Genomic DNA, 21,597 nt, shown 5'->3' on the forward strand with positions numbered 1-21,597 from the left:
AAATCAAGTAAGACTCAAATTTTGTTGATCTAAAATGCAGAGGTTAGTGTTAACATTTGGAACTTTTCATGTACTCAGTGCCTCATAATCAGTGTGCATCAAGTGTGAGGAGTCTAGCTCAGTGGGAATATAGAAAATTGATTCCTCATCCGTATCATATTTTATAAACAGCCAATATAAGTGATGGCAGCCTACTTTTCTCATCCACTCTAGTTTTCCTGCACCTATGTCAAGGTGGAACTGGAAGTATAAAGGGTTGGTGATAAAGGTGGTAGGCCTGTAGGGTGAGTTAGGAATTGTAGGGCCCAGGCCTCAGAAGGATTGGAACCATAGGCCGTGGTCTGCTCTGGAATCTGGGGCCAGAGAATTGCTAGGTCAAGTTTTGGAGCAGGATTAGAAAGACCTGGAAGCTTTGCTTGGAAGCACTGGCTTTCTGGGGTTACAGGTGAAGACTGATTATGGGCAGAAGCAAGATTGACAGTGGTATAGCTGTTTACGTTCAAGAAACCTTATAGGTACAAAAAGAAAAGTAGTACTTGTGGCACCTCAGAGACCAACAAATTTATTCGAGCATAAGCTTTTGTGAGCTACAGCTCACTTCATTGGATTTGTTGGTCTCTAATGTGCCACAAGTACTCCTTTTCTTTTTGCAAATACAGACTAACATGGCTGCTACTTGGAAACCTGTCTGATGGGTACAGTGACACTGGTAGGCTAGGTGCCAGCTCTTGCCAAAGCTATAGGTGTGTCAGCTGAGTATTGACAAATTCATAGCTGGAAACCAGACCAGTTCACCTATATATTAGTATTGTTCAATATAAGTGTTAGACTTCTAAGAACGTGTTTAGACTATAAAATGCTTGTAAATTGCTGCATGCATAATCTGACTTGTAATGTCTGTATCCCATGCTATAAAGGTAATATGAAAGTTGTTTTATAACTGTAAAAATACCTGCTCTGAACTTGTGAACCAGGCAGAAAGGTGTTCCCTGCCCAAAGAGGACTATCAAGACTAAATGGGCCATTGTAGGATGAAAACTTCATTGATTTCCCCATCCACCCATGAAGAAGTTGGTGCAGAGTGCTCATCCCCAGAGTTTGAACTCTGGGGGATGGGCACATAAAGATACTCACAAGAAGAAATGGGATTTCTTTGCTGTTCCAACTCTTACAAGGGCTGGAGCTAAGAAACAAAAGCAGAGATCCCCAGGGTCAACCTGGGTTACCACTAAAAGACATTCAGTGGACAGATTACTACATTTGTCTCCTTTTGGAACCATAAACTAACTCATTGGTGCTGATATGTCAGATGCTTTAACCTGTAAATAACACATTTATTACATTAACATTAGAGAAGTTAATAAATCCTTAGTTAACTATAGAACTGGCTACCAATATTGTCTTTGGTGTGAGATTTAGGGTACCAATTGATCTGGGACAAGTGACTGGGAACAACCTGAATAGTGTGTGATTTTTTGGAGCAAGTGACCATTTAATCACTAAGTCCAGCTGGCCTGGGTGACCAGATAGATTGGAATGCCCAAAGGGACTGTCTGACTCCATGGTAAGACTAATACAGTGATCCAGGAGTTCACATTTGTTACTGGGTTGGTGAAATCTAATTATAGAACATAGCCAGTTAGAAGTGTCTGCCTTCTTTTTTTGTGGGTCTTCCCTGAGGATGGTACTCATGGTCATGAGCCACTCCGGACTGCATGATAGGTACAATTCTCCAAGTAAATTTGGGTGTCTGGGGTATACCACATCTCCAGATGCCAGAGGATAGTGCATGTAATCTAATGAATCAGGTATTTTAAAAATGTTTCTCTTAAAATGTTAGGGCCTCTAAACGTTTGGGATAAACACCTAGACGACACATGAAGTAGCAACTCATTCTGTACTGAGCCATTTAGAGCCCATATCTGCATTTCCCTAATTTCACTGGATCTGAAAATGTCTATTTGGCTTGAGCTAAGGTTTAGTCAACCTTCCTTAGCAGTTTGTAACTCAGGCCCTGATAAACAAGCAGACAGAGGGTTCTGCCCAAATGGAGGAAGCTACAGGTTTGCAGTCTTGGTCACTTATAGGTTAGTCTGCGTGTGTCACGGTTTCTGTGACTGTCTGTGACTTCTGAAGTGGAGCAGCACATGGGCCAGCAGCAGCAGTTTGGATGTGGGAGGGGGCTCAGGGCTGGGGGTTGAGGTGCAGAGGGGGTGCTTACCTGGGGAGGGTCCCCGGCTCCCACTGACATGTCCCTGCAGCTCCTAGGCGGAGGGGCTCCACATACTGCCTGCACCTGCAGGCACTGTCCCCAAAGCTCCCATTGGCTGTGGTTCCCGGTCAATGGGAGCGATGCCTGTGGAGCCAGCGCTTGTGTCAGGAGCAGCACGCGGAGCCCTCCTGACCGGAGCTGCGGGGACCCACCATGCAGAGCCTGCGAGCCCCACCAATCCCCTTCCTCCAGCACCGGCAGGGGCCTGCCCCCACCCCAGAGCACCCATGGGGGTCCTGGGCCGCCCCCACCATAGCACTCCCAGGCCAAGTTTTAGTAAGGGGTATATAGTAAGAGTCATGGACCGGTCATGAACCATTAATTTTTCTTTACTGCCCGTGACTGGTCCATGACTTTTACTAAAAATACCCGAGACTAAAACGTAGCCTTATTTATAGGTAGTCATGGTTTTCCAGATTCACAACTTTAAGTTTGAAGCTACTCCCATATGCATCAAGTGAATCAAATTTCCGATGCTTTATACGAATAAAACAAACGTCAATTGTACATAAAGTCTTGTTTACTAAAATCTCCAAGTTTATCTAAAAAGTTGTATCAAAACTTCAGTTTTCCTTCTATTATATTACTTTAAAGCTGCTGGGTCTGCCATGAGGAAAACTGTCATTGCTTACACTATCTATAGCCTCTGTGGCAATGAAGAAAATTTCAAATTGTTGTGATTTATATCAGCTTGTTACAGAATGGGGTGCAATCCAGACCAGTGAACAATTTGTCATCTCTTACCCTATAATCCTTAAGTGCATTAAAGCTTTGCTATCGTACCTCTTTGCCTGGGATGGCCACAGTCCGCAACAAGCAGGCACTCTATGTCTAAATATTTGGCAGCCTTCAATACCACAGACTTCTCCTTGTCTCCACCAGAACTGGCAGGGTGACTCCACACTCTCCCCAGTCCCAAATTTCCCCCAAAACATGTGTTCTGAAATGCCCAGCCCTGGTCCTGGAATAATCAGAGGAATGTTAAGGTTTGTTGTTCCTTTAAAGAGTTAACTTCCAAAAGTTTGTTACTTTAACTGGAGTTACCAAACAGTTCAGTTCAAACACAGCACTGGACTGGTTTAGATTAAAAATAAAACAAGTTAATCTATCTCTCTGGAACTAAATAAAGACAGTACAAGTATAAGGATCAAAGACAGAAATGGTTACAAAAATAAAGACAAAATGCTTTCTAATAGCTAAACCTTAAGAAAGGTTAGACACAAGGTAAAATCCTCACTACATTTCCATCAAGATGGCTGACCAAACTCTGGGGTCAAGCTCTATATCCCAAAGTCAAAGGGCTGGTGCCTTTGTCTTATGTGAAATATATATAACTTGTGGTTTCTTTGCCTCTCTTTTATGGTCATTGGTGCTGGAACAATTTTTATATTGGGGGTGCTGAAGGCAGAAATGACGTATTTGGGTTATTACTGCTTCAGGCCGGGTGTGTAGTAGTAACCCAGCACCTATGTTTATAGTCCAGTGACCACTTAAAATGGATTCTTCTGAGGGTTACGCCTGGATAAAGCTCATTCAAGCCATGAGGAAGGTGACCTGGAGTCTCCTGGTAAAGAAGTTTCCTGCTGGGATTATCTGCTAAAATGCAAGTTCCCTCTGCATGAACATTAAACATGTGATTGTCAGTCTCCTCCCCCACCATGATGGTGTGAGGTTTACTTTGGCATTAACTCCCAGGTGAAAAAAACAAAACAAAAACTACACTCCTTGGTCCAGCATGGAGCAACTCCTGCATGGCTGGCAAACACATTTTAAGAATTATAATTTCAGTTTATGTTCATAATTTTATACCAATTCCTTGCGCCTACATTGCACAATAACCAGTGAGTCATGAGCTTTTCATTGACACCTTGAATGACACTTACCAGAAATATTTCAAGACGTTAGTGAACCGGGGTACACTTGAACTGGTTATACCAGCTCCAATACATTACCAGCTATCTGACTGCCCTTTGCCCTTGCGCTGTTCTGAATGTCAACAGTTTCTTTGTAAAGCCTGTGAATTTGGAGAAAGTAACTACTCCACTTTCATTGGATATAATTTCTCACATCAATAGTGTTTAGCAAAGTCCTGAGGAGTCCAGTTTGACAGGAGGGGAGACAACACATGTCTACTAACTGCATAGGCATGAAGCTCACTCACTCCATTTAGGTTTCTGGAAATATTTTGGTTCATTAGGCATACTCAGAAGTTTAACAGATATTTGTTAACATGATATCCTATCATTAGATAGTATTGGTATGAGCACACAACACAAGGGCCAAGATTTTCAAAAGCAAGTAGAAATTTTTAGTGCTTCAATTTTGGGGTGCCCTACTTGATACACCTTGAAGGTGTCTGATTTTTAGAAAGTGAGGGTATGTCTACACTACGGAATAAGGTCGAATTTATAGAAGTTGGTTTTTTAGAAATCGGTTTTATATATTCGAGTATGTGTGTCCCCACAGAAAATGCTCTAAGTGCATTAAGTGCATTAACTCGGCGGAGCGCTTCCACAGTACCGAGGCTAGAGTCGACTTCCGGAGCATTGCACTGTGGGTAGCTATCCCACAGTTCCCGCAGTCTCCGCTGCCCATTGGAATTCTGGGTTGAGATCCCAATGCCTGATGGGGCTAAAACATTGTCGCGGGTGGTTCTGGGTACATATTGTCAGGCCCCCGTTCCCTCCCTCCCTCCATGAAAGCAAGGGCAGACAATCATTTCGCGCCTTTTTTCCTGAGTTACCTGTGCAGACGCCATACCACTGCAAGCATGGAGCCCGCTCAGGTAACCGTCACCCTATGTCTCCTGGGTGCTGGCAGACGCGGTACGGCATTGCTACACAGTAGCAGCAACCCCTTGCCTTGTGGCAGTAGACGGTACAGTACGACTGGTAGCCGTCATCGTCATGTCCGAGGTGCTCCTGGTCGCCTCTGTGAGGTCGATCAGGAGCGCCTGGACAGACATGGGCGCGGGGACTAAATTTGGAGTGACTTGACCAGGTCATTCTCTTTAGTCCTGCAGTCAGTCCTATTGAACCGTCTTATGGTGAGCGAGCAGGCGATACGGACTACTAGCAGTCGTACTGTACCATCTTCTGCCGAGCAGCCATGAGATGTGGATGGCATGCAGTCCTTCTGCACCGTCTGCTGCCAGCCAAAGATGTAAAAGATAGATGGAGTGGATCAAAACAAGAAATAGACCAGATTTGTTTTGTACTCATTTGCTTCCCCCCCTCCCCTGTCTAGGGGACTCATTCTTCTAGATCACACTGCAGTCACTTACAGAGAAGGTGCAGCGAGGTAAATCTAGCCATGTATCAATCAGAGGCCAGGCTAACCTTCTTGTTCCAATAAGGACAATAACTTAGGTGCACCATTTCTTATTGGAACCCTCCGTGAAGTCCTGCCTGAAATACTCCTTGATGTAAAGCCACCCCCTTTGTTGATTTTAGCTCCCTGAAGCCAACCCTGTAAGCGCCCCTCCCGGCGTCAGAGCAATGGCAAACAATCGGGCATCTGAGAGTGCTGTCCAGAGCAGTCACAATGGAGCACTCTGATGGGGCTAAAACATTGTCGTGGGTGGTTCTGGGTACGTATCGTCAGGCCCCCGTTCCCTCCCTCCCTCAGTGAAAGCAAGGGCAGACAATCATTTCGCGCCTTTTTTCCTGAGTTACCTGTGCAGACGCCATACCACGGCAAGCATGGAGCCCGCTCAGGTAACCGTCACCCTATGTCTCCTGGGTGCTGGCAGACGCAGTACGGCTTTGCTGCACAGTAGCAGCAACCCATTGCCTTCTAGCAGCAGACGGTGCAATACGATTGGTAGTCGTCCTCGTCGTGTCCGAGGTGCTCCTGGCCACGTCGGCTGGGAGCGCCTGGGCAGACATGGGCGCAGGGACTAAATTTGGAGTGACTTGACCAGGTCATTCTCTTTAGTCCTGCAGTCAGTCCTATTGAACCGTCTTATGGTGAACGGGCAGGCGATACGGACTGCTAGCAGTCGTACTGTACCATCTTCTGCCAGGCAGGCAAGAGATGAGGATTGCTAGTAGTCGTATTGTACCATCTTCTGCCAGGCAGGCAAGAGATGAGGATGGCTAGCAGTCGTACTGTACCATCTTCTGCCGAGCAGCCATGAGATGTGGATGGCATGCAGTCCTTCTGCACCGTCTGCTGCCAGCCAAAGATGTAAAAGATAGATGGAGTGGGTCACAACAAGAAATAGACCAGATTTGTTTTGTACTCATTTGCCTCCTCCCCTGTCTAGGGGACTCATTCCTCTAGGTCACACTGCAGTCACTCACAGAGAAGGTGCAGCGAGGTAAATCTAGCCATGTATCAATCAGAGGCCAGGCTAACCTCCTTGTTCCAATAAGAACGATAACTTAGGTGCACCATTTCTTATTGGAACCCTCCGTGAAGTCCTGCCTGAAATACTCCTTGATGTAAAGACACCCACTTTGTTGATTTTAGCTCCCTGAAGCCAACCCTGAAAGCCGTGTCGTCAGTCGCCCCTCCCTCTGTCAGAGCAATGGCAGACAATTGTTCCGCGCCTTTTTTCTGTGCGGACGCCATACCAACGCAAGCATGGAGGCCGCTCAGCTCACTTTGGCAATTAGGAGCACATTAAACACCACACGCATTATCCAGCAGTATATGCAGCACCAGAACCTGGCAAAGCGATACTGGGCGAGGAGGCGACGTCAGCGCGGTCACGTGAGTGATCAGGACATGGACACAGATTTCTCTGAAAGCATGGGCCCTGCCAATGCATGCATCATGGTGCTAATGGGGCAGGTTCATGCTGTGGAACGCCGATTCTGGGCTCGGGAAACAAGCACAGACTGGTGGGACCGCATAGTGTTGCAGGTCTGGGACGATTCCCAGTGGCTGCGAAACTTTCGCATGCGTAAGGGCACTTTCATGGAACTTTGTGACTTGCTTTCCCCTGCCCTGAGGCGCATGAATACCAAGATGAGAGCAGCCCTCACAGTTGAGAAGCGAGTGGCGATAGCCCTGTGGAAGCTTGCAACGCCAGACAGCTACTGGTCAGTTGGGAATCAATTTGGAGTGGGAAAATCTACTGTGGGGGCTGCTGTGATGCAAGTAGCCCACGCAATCAAAGATCTGCTGATATCAAGGGTAGTGACCCTGGGAAATGTGCAGGTCATAGTGGATGGCTTTGCTGCAATGGGATTCCCTAACTGTGGTGGGGCTATAGACGGAACCCATATCCCTATCTTGGCACCGGAGCACCAAGCCGCCGAGTACATAAACCGCAAGGGGCACTTTTCGATAGTGCTGCAAGCTCTGGTGGATCACAAGGGACGTTTCACCAACATCAACGTGGGATGGCCGGGAAAGGTGCATGATGCTCGCATCTTCAGGAACTCTGGTCTGTTTCAAAAGCTGCAGGAAGGGACTTTATTCCCAGACCAGAAAATAACTGTTGGGGATGTTGAAATGCCTATATGTATCCTTGGGGACCCAGCCTACCCCTTAATGCCATGGCTCATGAAGCCGTACACAGGCAGCCTGGACAGTAGTCAGGAGCTGTTCAACTACAGGCTGAGCAAGTGCAGAATGGTGGTAGAATGTGCATTTGGACGTTTAAAGGCGCGCTGGCGCAGTTTACTGACTCGCTTAGACCTCAGCGAAACCAATATTCCCACTGTTATTACTGCTTGCTGTGTGCTCCACAATATCTGTGAGAGTAAGGGGGAGACGTTTATGGCGGGGTGGGAGGTTGAGGCAAATCGCCTGGCTGCTGGTTACGCGCAGCCAGACACCAGGGCGGTTAGAAGAGCACAGGAGGGCGCGGTACGCATCAGAGAAGCTTTGAAAACCAGTTTCATGACTGGCCAGGCTACGGTGTGAAAGTTCTCTTTGTTTCTCCTTGATGAAACCCCCCGCCCCTTGGTTCACTCTACTTCCCTGTAAGCTAACCACCCGCCCCTCCTCCCTTCAATCACCGCTTGCAGAGGCAATAAAGTCATTGTTGCTTCACATTCATGCATTCTTTATTCATTCATCACACAAATAGGGGGATGACTACCAAGGTAGCCCAGGAGGGGTGGTGGAGGAGGGAAGGAAAATGCCACACAGCACTTTAAGCACAGCACTTTAAAAGTTTACAACTTTAAAATTTATTGAATGACAGCCTTCTTTTTTTTGGGCAATCCTCTGTGGTGGAGTGGCTGGTTGGCCGGAGGCCCCCCCACCGCGTTCTTGGGCGTCTGGGTGTGGAGGCTATGGAACTTGGGGAAGAGGGCGGTTGGTTACAGAGGGGCAGCAGTGGCAGTCTGTGCTCCAGCTGCCTTTGCTGTAGCTCAACCATACACTGGAGCATACTGGTTTGGTCCTGCAGCAGCCTCAGCATTGAATCCTGCCTCCTCTCATCACGCTGCCGCCACATTTGAGCTTCAGCCCTGTCTTCAGCCCGCCACTTACTCTCTTCAGCCCGCCACCTCTCCTCCCGGTCATTTTGTGCTTTCCTGCACTCTGACATTATTTGCCTCCACGCATTCGTCTGTGCTCTGTCAGTGTGGGAGGACAGCATGAGCTCGGAGAACATTTCATCGCAAGTGCGTTTTTTTTCTTTCTAAGCTTCACTAGCCTCTGGGAAGGAGAAGATCCTGTGATCATTGAAACACATGCAGCTGGTGGAGAAAAAAAAAGGGACAGCGGTATTTAAAAAGACACATTTTATAAAACAGTGGCTACACTCTTTCAGGGTAAACCTTGCTGTTAACATTACATACATAGCACATGTGCTTTCGTTACAAGGTCGCATTTTGCCTCCTCCCACCGCGTGACTACCCCCTCAACCTCACCCGCTCCCTGTGGCTAACAGCGGGGAACATTTCTGTTTAGCCACAGGCAAACAGCCCAGCAGGAATGGGCTCCTCTGAGTGTCCCCTGAAGAAAAGCACTCTATTTCAACCAGGTGACCATGAATTATATCTCACTCTCCTGAGGATAACACAGAGAGATAAAGAACGGATGTTGTTTGAATGCCAGCAAACATACACTGCAATGCTTTGTTCTACAATGATTCCCGAGTACGTGTTACTGGCCTGGAGTGGTAAAGTGTCCTACCATGAAGGACGCAATAAGGCTGCCCTCCCCAGAAACCTTTTGCAAAGGCTTTAGGACTACATCTAGGAGAACCGCAAATGCCAGGGCAAAGTAATCCTTTCACATGCTTGCTTTTAAACCATGTATAGTATTTTAAAAGGTACACTCACCGGAGGTCCCTTCTCCGCCTGCTGGGTCCAGGAGGCAGCCTTGGGTGGGTTCGGGGGGTACTGGCTCCAGGTCTAGGGTGAGAAACAGTTCCTGGCTGTCGGGAAAACCGGTTTCTCCGCTTGCTTGCTGTGAGCTATCTACAACCTCCTCCTCCTCCTCCTCATCTTCTTCGTCCCCAAAACCTGCTTCCGTATTGCCTCCATCTCCATTGAAGGAGTCAAACAACACGGCTGGGGTAGTGGTGGCTGAACCCCCTAAAATGGCATGCAGCTCATCATAGAAGCGGCATGTTTGGGGCTCTGACCCAGAGCGGCTGTTCGCCTCTCTGGTTTTCTGGTAGGCTTGCCTCAGCTCCTTCAGTTTCACGCGGCACTGCTTCGGGTCCCTGTTATGGCCTCTGTCCTTCATGCCCTGGGAGATTTTCACAAAGGTTTTGGCATTTCGAAAACTGGAACGGAGTTCTGATAGCACGGATTCCTCTCCCCAAACAGCGATCAGATCCCGTACCTCCCGTTCGGTCCATGCTGGAGCTCTTTTGCGATTCTGGGACTCCATCATGGTCACCTGTGCTGATGAGCTCTGCATGGTCACCTGCAGCTTGCCACGCTGGCCAAACAGGAAATGAGATTCAAAAGTTCGCGGTTCTTTTCCTGTCTACCTGGCCAGTGCATCTGAGTTGAGAGTTCTGTCCAGAGCGGTCATAATGGAGCACTCTGGGATAGCTCCCGGAGGCCAATACCATCGAATTGTGTCCACAGTACCCCAAATTCGAGCCGGCAACGTCGATTTAAGCGCTAATCCACTTGTCAGGGGTGGAGTAAGAAAATCGATTTTAAGAGCCCTTTAAGTCGAAATAAAGGGCTTCATTGTGTGGACAGGTGCAGGTTTACATCGATTTAACGCTGCTAAATTCGACCTAACGTCCTAGTGTAGACCAGGGCCGAGTGTTCTTAAGTTCCAATACACGGGTTCTCTCACTGGTCACTTTTGAAATCTTGTCTCTGTTAGCTGAAATGCAGTATAAAAAAGAAGAGCACATGGGGGCAGGCATAAAGAAAAGTGTGGGAGCACAGAGAACTCTGAAGATGGAATGCTCTTAATGTTACACCCTGATCTTGGCTAACAGCAGGTAGCAAAAGGGGGAAGTCCAGAACTAAAAGCATAAATCTCCATAGCTTGTGTTAAAGAGTTAGGCTCTACAGGTGGGAGATATAACAGACTCACATCCTCTGTTACTCAGGCTTAGAGGGAGATGCATAACACTGACCGCTGGATTACATTAACAGTTGGAATACATTACTTTCATTGAGAGACTATTCCTGTGGTGGAGCTGGCAGGGTCAGATACACCACCTGGTGCTGTGATTTGGCCAAGTGGAGGCCATTGCCTTCCAGAAAGCTTCTGTAAATAAGCTGTGACCACAGAGGTACCTCAGATCTCTAGTTCTCAGCTCTGACCCCCAGGCCCTTCATTCTTCTCATTTCCCAATCTCTAATATTCTTGTTCTTTTACTACTTTACAGAAGTGCATTTAAAATATACTCTGCCCATTAAGTGGCATTAAAGTTCACCCCAGCACTCAGTTTAGTAATTTTAGAAAAAAAAAAAAGTCATCATCACTTTTTTATCTGAGCTCATTAGATCGTGTGGATTTGGCAACCTCTAGTGGCAGTATAAAAGCATTACTGGTATGTTAAATTTGAGGTAGCTGGTGTTGTAGGTTTTTCTACACTCTTTGAATATCTTGAAGTGTTGAACACTTGTACTATTTTAACAACAATAAAGCAGAAGAGAGAAGTGGAGTAACTGATTGTGTGGTTGAGGGTAGTGAAGTTCATTTTATTAGGGGAATGAATGGTTGTAAGGAAAGCTATGAGCCTTGCGGCTAAGAACTGAGGAAACAAATGTGTGTTGAGCAAGACAATTTAGCTCCAGCGAGGTAAAAATCAGTGTGTTGCATGTATAAATTATTTATGAGGTTTATGAAGGATATTCTCAGCTAGTGAACAGTGTTGTGTGCGGTTTTGGGGTGTGCGCGTGTGTAGACTGGGAGAATTTTTTAGGGCTTGGGAAATTTATCTTGCTAGTAGTGGGGGAGGGTGTTTTTGTACATTGAAAAGGGTTGAATAAAAGTTATTTGTACATTCTGTGGAAAAGAGGATGTTATCTTTCTCATAAAAGATTTTTTTCTTACGTTAAATGGAGAACATTGAATCATCTTGGGCCATGTCTGCACTGAATGCACAAAGTAAGCAAATTGAAAAATAGACTGTAGTCTTTCATTTATATAATTTTAGGTGTGACTTGTAATAATAAACAACTCCTGTTGCAGTTCTGAGCCAGACATGCACCACAAGACATATTAAAAAGAGTCCAGTCAGATTCTCAGTTGGATTAATGCCCCTCCCCTTTTCAATTTTAACACCTTTAGTTACTTCATTCTTTCAGTCTCTCCCTCACTTGCATGGAGAGAGAAACTACAGTATATTTTTTTCTACTTCAGGAAATTACTGCTACTCAGTTTACACTAGAAAAATTCTACTATGACTCAGTTTCTCAGGGCTTATTTGTGATCAGATTTCAGAGTAACAGCCGTGTTAGTCTGTACTCGCAAAAAGAAAAGGAGTACTTGTGGCACCTTAGAGACTAACCAATTTATTTGAGCATTGAGCTGTAGCTCACAAAAGCTTATGCTCAAATAAATTGGTTAGTCTCTAAGGTGCCACAAGTACTCCTTTTCTTTTTGTTATCAGAGTGAGTCCAATACACTCCCAGCCTTTTTTCCCCCATCATACAGTTCACAAACAAGTGCAAAAAGCAAAACTTCAGTTTGAAGAGAAGATTCCAGTTCTACAATCCCATTACTAGGAAAGAGGGGAGCAAGTGGATATTTTGAGGCCCTCTGGATGTCACTAGTAAGTAAACAAAACCTTCCAGGAGTCCAAGGGCTAGTTAAACCCTCAGAAAAATCCTGGATTTTAAGAATTTTTTGAAAAGTAAACTTTGAGTAATGTGTCAATATTTTGCTGTGATTTATAATTTATAGAAAGGATGAAGACTACACTACTTAACATTGGATACCTTTGTACAATAATTTGAGGGGAAATGCCCCTTCTCCCCATTTCCCCCAGCATTGGGCCTGCTTTAGACTTCTCTGTAACTAGATCCTCTTTTTCTAAGGCCCAAGTGTCTTTTCAAGGCTTGTTTTCATTTAAAGTCAGCTGACCTTACAGAGTCAACAATAAAGCTCAGCTGCTGGGCATTCCCTCACTCTCAGATGTGCCAGAGAGGGAGGCAATTTCCATTTATTTTTTCAGAAGTATCTTGCAGAAGACTTGAGAGTTTTAATTTGGGATTTCATACCTAGGTATTAGCGATAGGTCCATTAGAAGTGTTTTGCTTCCAGGGACTAAGTCAGCAAAATCTGAAAGCAAGATTTGTTATGAAGCCTGTATTTCCTGGGAGTAGCAGGGCCAGTGGTTTCTGGCAATAAAAACAGTAATTTTCAAAGCTGTATATTTTGGACGTTTCAGATATGCACTGTAGTAATACAAAAGAATATTGTATTGTAATACTGAGGGCAAGAGCCAGCTGTGTGCTGGGGGGAAGAGAGCAGGGGAGAAGCACTATGGATGCTGCCAAGAGCAGGTGCAAATACCATCTGCTCTGCAGCAAAGTGAGGGACCCTGGCATCAGAGTCTGGTGCCCTGCCCACCACGGGGAAGTTCTGCAGTGGTTTTGCCAAGCCCAGGCCTGTGTGAGGAGGGGAGAAGTTGGCAGCAAGTCTCACCAGCAGCTAGCCCCCAACCTCTGCCCTGCACCCTGGAGCTGGGGGGGGGGGGCGGGGGAGGGGAAGTCAGGTGTCTTCTCTTAAAAGCTAACCCAACCTATTTATTGAAACAAAGTAGTGGGTGCTGGAAGGTGTGCATATATTGGGAGGGGTTATTGGGAGGGTGTTGGAGGGAGTACCTGCAGCCTCACACTCAAGGTGGAGGGGCAGTCATGTTCCCTGTCACGGTGGCGAGCGCAGACCTGGGACGCAGCACCAGCCCATCAGTCAGTACTTCCTTGTGGGCCTCTTCTCCTCCCCAGGACAGGGAGCCATGGCCTGACCTGTCACCACTCAGGCAGAAATCAGGAGGGGTGGGGGAAGAGAATGAAGTGACCCTGCATGCTCTGCCCATGTGTTGCCTCTGCCCCAACCTCTGTCCTGCACTCTGGATAGGAGTCAGGTGTCTCCAGGCAGAAATCTGAGGTGGTGGGCATGGCCCCACATGACCCACCCACCTCTGATTGGGAATTCTGGAAATGAAGAGTCATTTTGGTGGTGGTGGTGGGGGGGGGGTTAATAGCAGCAATTTTCAGAAGACACCAGCCCTACTTGGGAGGGTCCCTGTGCCATGGCTGGTATTCTTCCTGACATCTGCAAGAATGACAGGGAATTACAGAAATTTAGAACAGGAAGAGCAATACGAGTGAACCCCAATGGGCAAATACTATTGATTCCTGAGATTTTTTCTGTCTTGTTTCACCCTCCTATTGAATACCTGTTTCCAGATCCCCCCTACTCCATGTTTCATACTTTAAACTTTTACAGGTTGAACCTTAGTTATTCCAGACTAGTGTTGCCAACCTCCCAGATTGGCTGGAAGTCTACTGGAATTGGCTTCAATCTCCTGGTGACGACTGAAAGCAATCCAGGAGATTTTAATAAGTACAGTACAGTTGACATTACATCATGCTGGGGGAGGGTGGGGGTGGGGGTGGGAAATTCTCCCGGTATAGTTTCAGTCAGAGTTGGCAACCCTAAGCATGAAGTCTAGAATGAGGCAGAAGAGAAAGGGTGAGTAACCTCCTGGAGGGAGAAGTCTAGATTATCGGTGTTACTGTAGTGCCTAGGACCCCTAGCTATGATGCTGATATAGAGCATACTAGCAGAAAGAGTTAGTGGCTGATCATAAAAGTGGCTTTTCTGTTTCTTCTTAACAAGAAGATCTAACTAGACCTTGATGTTTGTATTCCTCTTGCTGAAGAAAAAAAAATTGCAATGCACAAGATTCCGTGGCTCATACAGAGTGAGTAACCTGTATAATGTACACATTCCTTTGTAGCTCAGAACTTGACATGTATATTGTATTTGAAATATCTAGCCTTCCTGCTGTGTGGTACTAGTATTGGAACTAGTGTAAATCTCAGTGATGTTTTGTTTGGGCTTTAATATACCCCAGAAGGGTTGGCGTTTTTAGTTTGGCTGAGGGCTAACAGTGGGTAAGCGAGATTTCAGCAACAGCTGAATCACAACAGCAAGAGGTAAGAGACCCTCGCATGTGGTATTATAATTGGGATTGGCAAATACATCTCAGAGGAGAAAAAGAATCAACTTTGAACAGCTCTCACTACTTAATGCAGATAATACTAAAAAGTGAACTGTTGCAAATACCCATGAAGACAGAAAATTAAAAAAAACCTCAGCAGAAATACGGTGTTGCCAACTCTCACAAGTTGCTTGCAAGTAACAGGATTTTATCTGGAGCTGGAACCACTCCAGAAGTCCAGGCCTCCCCCAAATTTCAATCCTGCCTGGGGGGAAAAAACACCATCTGATTAGCTACCTTCCCCACTCACCTGCCTTCTAGGGAAAAACAGCCAATCAGAGCTGCTGCAGGAGGAAGACAGAGCTCTCCCAACTTCCCGCAGGAGCTGTCACAAGCAAGACATAGGCAGTCAGACTAGTGGTCAAAGCAGGAGCTGGGAGTCAGGCCGGGTCACAAACCAGGAGGTCAGAGTCCAAGACAGTCCAGAGGGAAAACCAAGAGTCCAGTGTCAGGAGGCAGGCAAGATCAGGTTACCAAAAGATCAGAGGCAGGAGACAAACCTGAGAGCAGATCCACAGATTGATAACCAGAGTCAGGATACCAGGAAATCAAGCCATGGGAGTGAGTGCAGAAGGCACACAGTCCACAACAGTGTGAATACTAGTTGCACAGACAGCTTTCTGTTCCTGTGCTGGGTTTATATAGGAGCTGTGGACCAATCAGGATCCCTCGCATCCTGCCAGTCAGGTTCCAGGACTGAAGTCCACTATTGGGTTTCAGCTTTTATCCTAGCAACTGTTACCAGGTAGCAGTTTGGTATTTATGAGCAACTAAGAACCCTGTAGACCCAGGTTCTAGACCCATGATCCCAGACAGGAACCCAAAGGCATTTTAGGGAGGACTGAGGAGAGGAAGCAATTGACACCATTCTCACAGGAGGGGAGACACAAGGGAACAGAAAGAGCTCCATTGTTACCAGAAGAAAGTAGGGAAGATATTTTAATAAGAACCCCCGCCTAGAAAATAAGCCCAAGCCCCTGAATTAGGGTCTATCACCTATTACTCGCAACAGGAAATTAAAACAAACAACAACAAAACCCCACTCTTAAAGGGATGAGCCAAGAGGGACTTATTAACTGAGCAGGATAAAGGATAGACAGAGTGGTAAATGCAAACAGAAAAAATAGCTCAGTGGTTTACAGAATAAAAGTAGGGTTGAAGCCTAGACTCAGCTAGAACCAAAATGGACTTAAATAAAGTTTCAACGTTACTCAGTTCGTTGCTGTAAAGGGCTGTAGACTGGATGGAGCCAGCTCACATTTCCTCTCATTCAAGGGAATCAGGATAGGGTCCTCAAGGACCATGTCACCAGAGATCAGGACCATTCAATGGGATGGAACAGGTACACCTTCACCGATGGAACAGGTAAGTGGTTGACATTTCCTCTTGACGATCGCCTGACTGAATTTAGGCTGCCTTCTGAGCGGACAGCAGTCAGCATATATATCTTGTATATATCTCCTGTTGCCAGACAGATTACCTCATGGTCATGTGACCCTTTCTCACCCTTTTCCTTCAAACTTTCCTGCCTCTGCCTTGTTACCACGCAGGATAGTTCAAGCCTTATTCAATTGAAGACAAGCACCTCTGAGAGGGTGCTAAACTATAATACAATAAGGTAAACCAAATTTAGAGGGTGAAAGACAACAACAAAAAACCCAAAATGGCAAAAATCCTTAACACCACAACTCAGGGATGTGCAAAATGGGTCATTGTGCTCCACTCCCTTCTCTATCCCTGCAACTCCAGGCTCAGAAAGGGGAGAAGAACCCCTGGAGTTGACCCCCACCAGCCTAAAAAGGGGGACCCTGTTGTAGCTGCCTCTCTGGGCCTGGGATGTGTGTGTTACAAAATCCCTAGAGCTGCAAGAGGAGCAGAACTGAGGCTGAGAGGAAGTACATAATTACTTGATTTGGGGATTGGAGGGCATAATTGATCTGGGGGGGAGGCTGAGGGAGCAGAATTAATGAGGTCACAGGAAGTAAATAATTAATTAGTTTGGGCTGCATAATTAATTGATGGGGTGGGGGATGGACAGATGGCAGATACAGAATTAATTAATTAGAATTTGGGGGTTTGGTGAGAAGTGGGAAGCTCTGCACCATCAGACAGTGAGAGCTCCTGAAGCAGGGCCCAATCACCTGAATACATTGGGAGAGTTGGCAAATGGCAACACTAATTCTCCCCCCGACATACACACACTTTGGGGATGGGGTTGGGTTCATAATCACGAGATAGACCAAAAAAAAAAAAAATCCAATATATCTTTTATAAAAGAAAGTTGGAGTGGTGTGTGGCTCATGATTTCCAAGTTTGGGGCTGGGAATACTGCTTTAGCTGGTAATGGCATTCCCATGGCTCTCTGTCCTAAGGACCCAAATCCCACAATCCTGTCCACTCAAATGACTGTAGGATATAGTGGGTGTCTCAAGATGATTCCCCCCCCCTTTCTATGGGTCCTGGCCCAAGAGAGACGGAGTACCTCTGAGCTAAAGTTTTGGACCAGATTGAGGCTTTAACGAGTCGTCCCTGGGCAGGCTGCAAAGCATTTACACACTGAGCACATGCACAAGCCTCTCCCCCCACTTACTGCCCCTCACACGTCCCCATTCATTCCGCCCCCGAGGAACGAGCACATTCTCTTGTCGGGAGAGGGCAAAGGCGGGGCAGCAGCCTCAACTGTGAGTCCTGCGCATGCTCGGGTCACGCCTGGCGCGCAAGCGCAGTACCGTCCGGGGAGCGGCGGCTGACACTAGTCCGCGGGCTCTCCACGTTTCCCTAGAAGGGGGCCGGGCAGGCGACGGCGCGGCCAATCGGAGGCGCCCACGACCCACCCCACCGAACTTGGAAGTGGAACCGCGCTGAGAGCCCTGCCAGAGGCGCGTGGCGGGGTCCGCAGTCGCGCGGGGGGTTAGGGCGCGCGTGGCCGTATCGCCATGGTGTCGGCCAGCGCGTGCGCCGGCCAGGTGGGCGCCGTGCTGCCTCTGCTGCTGGTGCTCTTCGACCTGCTCGGCGAGGGTGAGGGGCTGCGGGGCGAGCCCGCGCTGGTGCACGGCGCTGCACGCTGCCGGGGGAGAGGGGACAGGGCTGCTGTTGCTGGCGGGGCGGGGCGGGACAGGGCAGTGCCAGCCTTCTGCCGGGGGAAGCTGCTGCCCAGCGTGCAGGGGGTGATGTGGTGCTGGGACGAGGGGCTCGGAAGTGTGGGGGAGGTTGGCACTGCGGGGTGAGCATGGGGCGGAGCAGCGCCGGGCTGGCGGGGGGGACGAGGCGAAGGTTAGACTTGGTGCCTTGGTTTGGTTTTCAGTGATATGTAATCATGCTCACCACAGAGAAGCCCGCACTTCCCTGAGCACTCTCGCGTATTACCACATCATAGGGTTATTTACCATCACAACAGCACCGTTGAGTGGTTTTGAGTATTATACCCCTTAACCTCCTGACGCGTTGAGGGGTATCACCGCAGCAGCGCTGTGCTGGGCTCTAGTGCCAGGATGCCACCTGGGAGGGAGAGCAGATCTGTGTGGACTTGGGGGCAATGCCAGCCTGTGGGTATTGAAGGGAGATAAATCTGTGATGGGCAGGGAATGTCAGCCGGCGTTGGGATTGTCAAAGGTGCACTGCCATTAATTCTGGGTACAACCAGAGAATGATGGCAGTAAAAAATAGAAAAGTTTGTAACTTTTCTAGTTGGGGGCAGTGGACAGTCACTTTGAAAAGAATAAGTGTTTCTGAAAGATCTAAATTCAAATAGATTTTAATACAAATATGATGACTAGAAATAAATGCAGCCATCACCATTAATTGTTGCTTTTAAAAATCCTAGTATTTAATTAATGATATTTCTAGTTTTGTGTTGTAGCTTTGTTTTGTTGAAACTACAGCAAGTGCAGTTCTATTTATTTTGGTTTCTATTCTTAGACCTTCTTAATCTGTTTTCAAAAGAAACAAGGGAAATTGGTAGGATGCTAATTACTGTATGATTTTAAAACTGTGGATCTAGCTTAAAGAATGGCCATGTGGAAATGGTATTATGAAGTTCCATACTTGTGGTGTCTCACTGATTTCCATACAGATTTGCTCAGTTTCCAAGTAAAAATATTTTTTTTCCTAACTTTTAGCCCTGTAAGGTTGCTCTGGGCTCTGAAAATCAAGTTAGGTTTTGTTTTGGGTTTTTTTAATCGTTCATCGCTGCCAAGAATAGTGGTTCTGCAGAACAAATTATTCCCTCAGCTAACGGGGTTGCACAGGTGTTTGTGAGGGCATAATTTGAAAGCTGGTTGTACAGATGTATCAGAAGACACAATTTGGCCTGCAAAACTCGCATTATTGCTTGTAACGAATGAGAAAGAAAGAAAAAAAAACTGCTTCACTATCACAGCTCAGAGTAACAGCCATGTTAGTCTGTATTCGCAAAAAGAAAAGGAGTACTTGTGGCACCTTAGAGACTAACCAGTTTATTTGAGCATAAGCTTTCGTGAGCTTCGATGAAGTGAGCTGTAGCTTACGAAAGCTTATGCTCAAATAAACTGGTTAGTCTCTAAGGTGCCACAAGTACTCCTTTTCTTGTCACAGCTCAGTGAATATGGACCTTTCTAAGGACTGTAGTCACTCTGGAGGTTAGAAATGTACTTTGAAGTTGTATTAAATAAGAAGTCTAAAAAGTGGAGTGTCCTGGCTGAATGACAATTTAATATTGAATGTAATGTGGCAAAGATACACTGTACTGTATAAGTATATGCTGCAGGATTGTATTGGTTTTCCCCCAGCTGCTTCTGCTGCAATGTTAAAGGAAGAGTACTAACACCAGATGAATCAGTCTAAGCCAGTGGTTCCCAAGCTGCTTCCAGCAGCTCCCATTCGCTTGGAGCAGCAAACCATGCCTACTGGGAGCCGTGATCAGCCGAATCTGCGGACGCGGCAGGTAAACAAACTGGCCCGGCCCGCCAGGGGCTTTCCCAGCACAAGTGGCGGAACAAGTTTGGGAACCACTGGCCTAAGCATTTGTACTTGTTTTTAAGCATCTGTAGATAATTCATCTTCCAAATATGTTCCTATAGATGCAAGGAGCATGGATGACCTTGGTGCTTTGTTGATTGTGGCCTTGGTAGTTGCAAGTTTACTTTCTAATTTTGTATATATTTTCCTAATAGCAAGCTTTAGCAGATTGTGAAATATTCTCCCAGGGAAGGGTGCCATTTAAACCTAGACTGGACAAAGCACTCTAGACAAAGAACAATTCTACAGATACTTGGATGGCCAAAATATGATCTATTAGGTCTTTTTCATCTCTAATTTCTATGTCTTAATATCTCTTATGAAGTAATATTTTATTTTAGTATATGAGTGGTTAATGTAATACATGACTCACATTTTCCATAGCTGTAGATCATTTTGTACATGTACATTTTTAGTTTCTTCTTACTCTTTCTATAGTGCTGAAAGAGTTAACTAATGAAATGGAGATTTGTAAATGGGAGTGGTGTATTACTGTGAGGTTTCGACCCTCCTGCAGGCTGTGTTCATCTCTTCTTCTCTTGGAACAGAAGCAGTATTTTAAGTCACAATTTCCCTGGTTTTAAGAGGAGTTTGAGATTCTCTTGGGAAGAGATGATGCTGGAGTTTACTATTAGAACTAGTTAGAAAATAACTATTTCACCAGCTCATCTTCCAAGAAAGTCAGTCAGTGCATGTTCCTCCAATTCCACACCTCATTCTTTCTGGTGTTATACCAATAAAACAAAACCCAACAAGATCTTTTAAAATGCCCCGTTTATTGTGAATACAAAAAGAGGCACAGTAAACAAGTAATCATAAACATTCTATCCTATGTACTCACACAAAATACCAAAAGTGGCAAAGCAAGTAAACAGTCATATTTACTACATCCTATTCACTCCTACACACATACACGTACAGGTTCTGCAAAGTTGTTACAGTTACCAGCCTAGAGGTTGCTCATGCCAGTTACTGGCCAGGTAACCTGGGCATGAGGGTGGAGCCGAGTCTTTGTCGGATGCACATCCGATGCTCCTGGAGGGCGATTGTAGAACCAGACTCAAAGTTCTTAGTCTTTAGGGTCTGTTTTTATAGGAGTTTATTCCTATGCCAGTCTGTGGACAGGGCCGTTTCTAGGCACCAGCAAAACAAGCAGGTGCTTGGAGAGGCACATTTCTAGGGGCGGCATTCCAGCGCCAGCCATGCGGCCCCTAGAAATGCTCCCCAGCTCGCCTCCGCCCGCTCCCCTGAGTGCATCACCGCCACTCCACTTCTCCCCCCTCCCTCGCAGGCTTGCCGCACGCGAAACAGCTGTTTTGCACAGCAAGCCTGGGAGGGAGGGAGGAGAAGCTGAGTGGTGGCATGCTCGGGAGAGGTGGCGGTGGTGGAGCGGAGGTGACCTGGGGCGGGGAGTGGTTCCTCTACCCCCCCTCCCCCCGTTACTTCCTGAGGTCCCCCCCCACTCACCTCCGCTCCGCCTGCTCCCTTGAACGTGCTGCCTCTCCCTTGCCTGGGAGGGAAGGGAGGAGAAGCTGAGCGGCAGCGTGCTCAGGGGAGGCGGCGGTGGTGGAACGGAGGTGAGCTGGGGCGGGGAGCAGTTCCTCTAAATTCCCCCCATTACTTCCTGTGCCCCCCCCGCTCACCTCTGCTCTGGCTGCTCCCCTGAACGAGCTGCCTCTCCTTCGCCTGAGAGGGAGGGGGAGAAGCG

The 21,597-nt window shown here is 46.9% G+C and overlaps 2 protein-coding genes across 3 annotated transcripts in view; one reads left to right on the forward strand and one right to left on the reverse strand.

The window, feature by feature from the left end:
- Positions 1 to 8,348: 8,348 nt before the first annotated feature.
- Positions 8,349 to 10,123, reverse strand: LOC311513185 (uncharacterized protein). The gene is made up of 2 exons (XM_084614857.1): positions 9,520 to 10,123; positions 8,349 to 8,931 (listed from the first exon to the last, which is right to left on the reverse strand). The coding sequence occupies exons 1-2, from the start codon at positions 10,103 to 10,105 to the stop codon at positions 8,780 to 8,782; spliced, it is 738 nt and encodes a 245-aa protein (XP_084470983.1). The 5' UTR covers positions 10,106 to 10,123; the 3' UTR covers positions 8,349 to 8,779.
- Positions 10,124 to 17,632: 7,509 nt separating this feature from the next.
- The window catches only part of DNAJC3 (DnaJ heat shock protein family (Hsp40) member C3), a 64,511-nt gene continuing 60,546 nt past the window's right edge, over positions 17,633 to 21,597 (forward strand). The window contains exon 1 of one of the 2 annotated variants that reach the window (XM_084615432.1): positions 17,633 to 17,912. In XM_084615432.1, the coding sequence (XP_084471558.1) occupies positions 17,831 to 17,912 (82 nt within the window). In that variant the 5' untranslated portion in view covers positions 17,633 to 17,830. The remainder of the gene's footprint in view (positions 17,913 to 21,597) is intronic. The other variant, XM_084615433.1, reaches the window with a different exon arrangement.

This window comes from Lepidochelys olivacea, assembly GCF_965140295.1.
Source record: "Lepidochelys olivacea isolate rLepOli2 genome assembly, chromosome: 1".
Lineage (NCBI taxonomy): Eukaryota > Metazoa > Chordata > Testudines > Cheloniidae > Lepidochelys > Lepidochelys olivacea.

Coding starts and splice junctions, on each gene's coding strand:
- LOC311513185 (XM_084614857.1), bottom strand. CDS start 10,105: ATGCAGAGCTCATCAGCACAGGTGACCATGATGGAGTCCCAGAATCGC. Junction 8,932..9,519: donor AGGCGGAGAAGGGACCTCCG/GTGAGTGTACCT, acceptor TTTCTCCACCAG/CTGCATGTGTTTCAATGATC.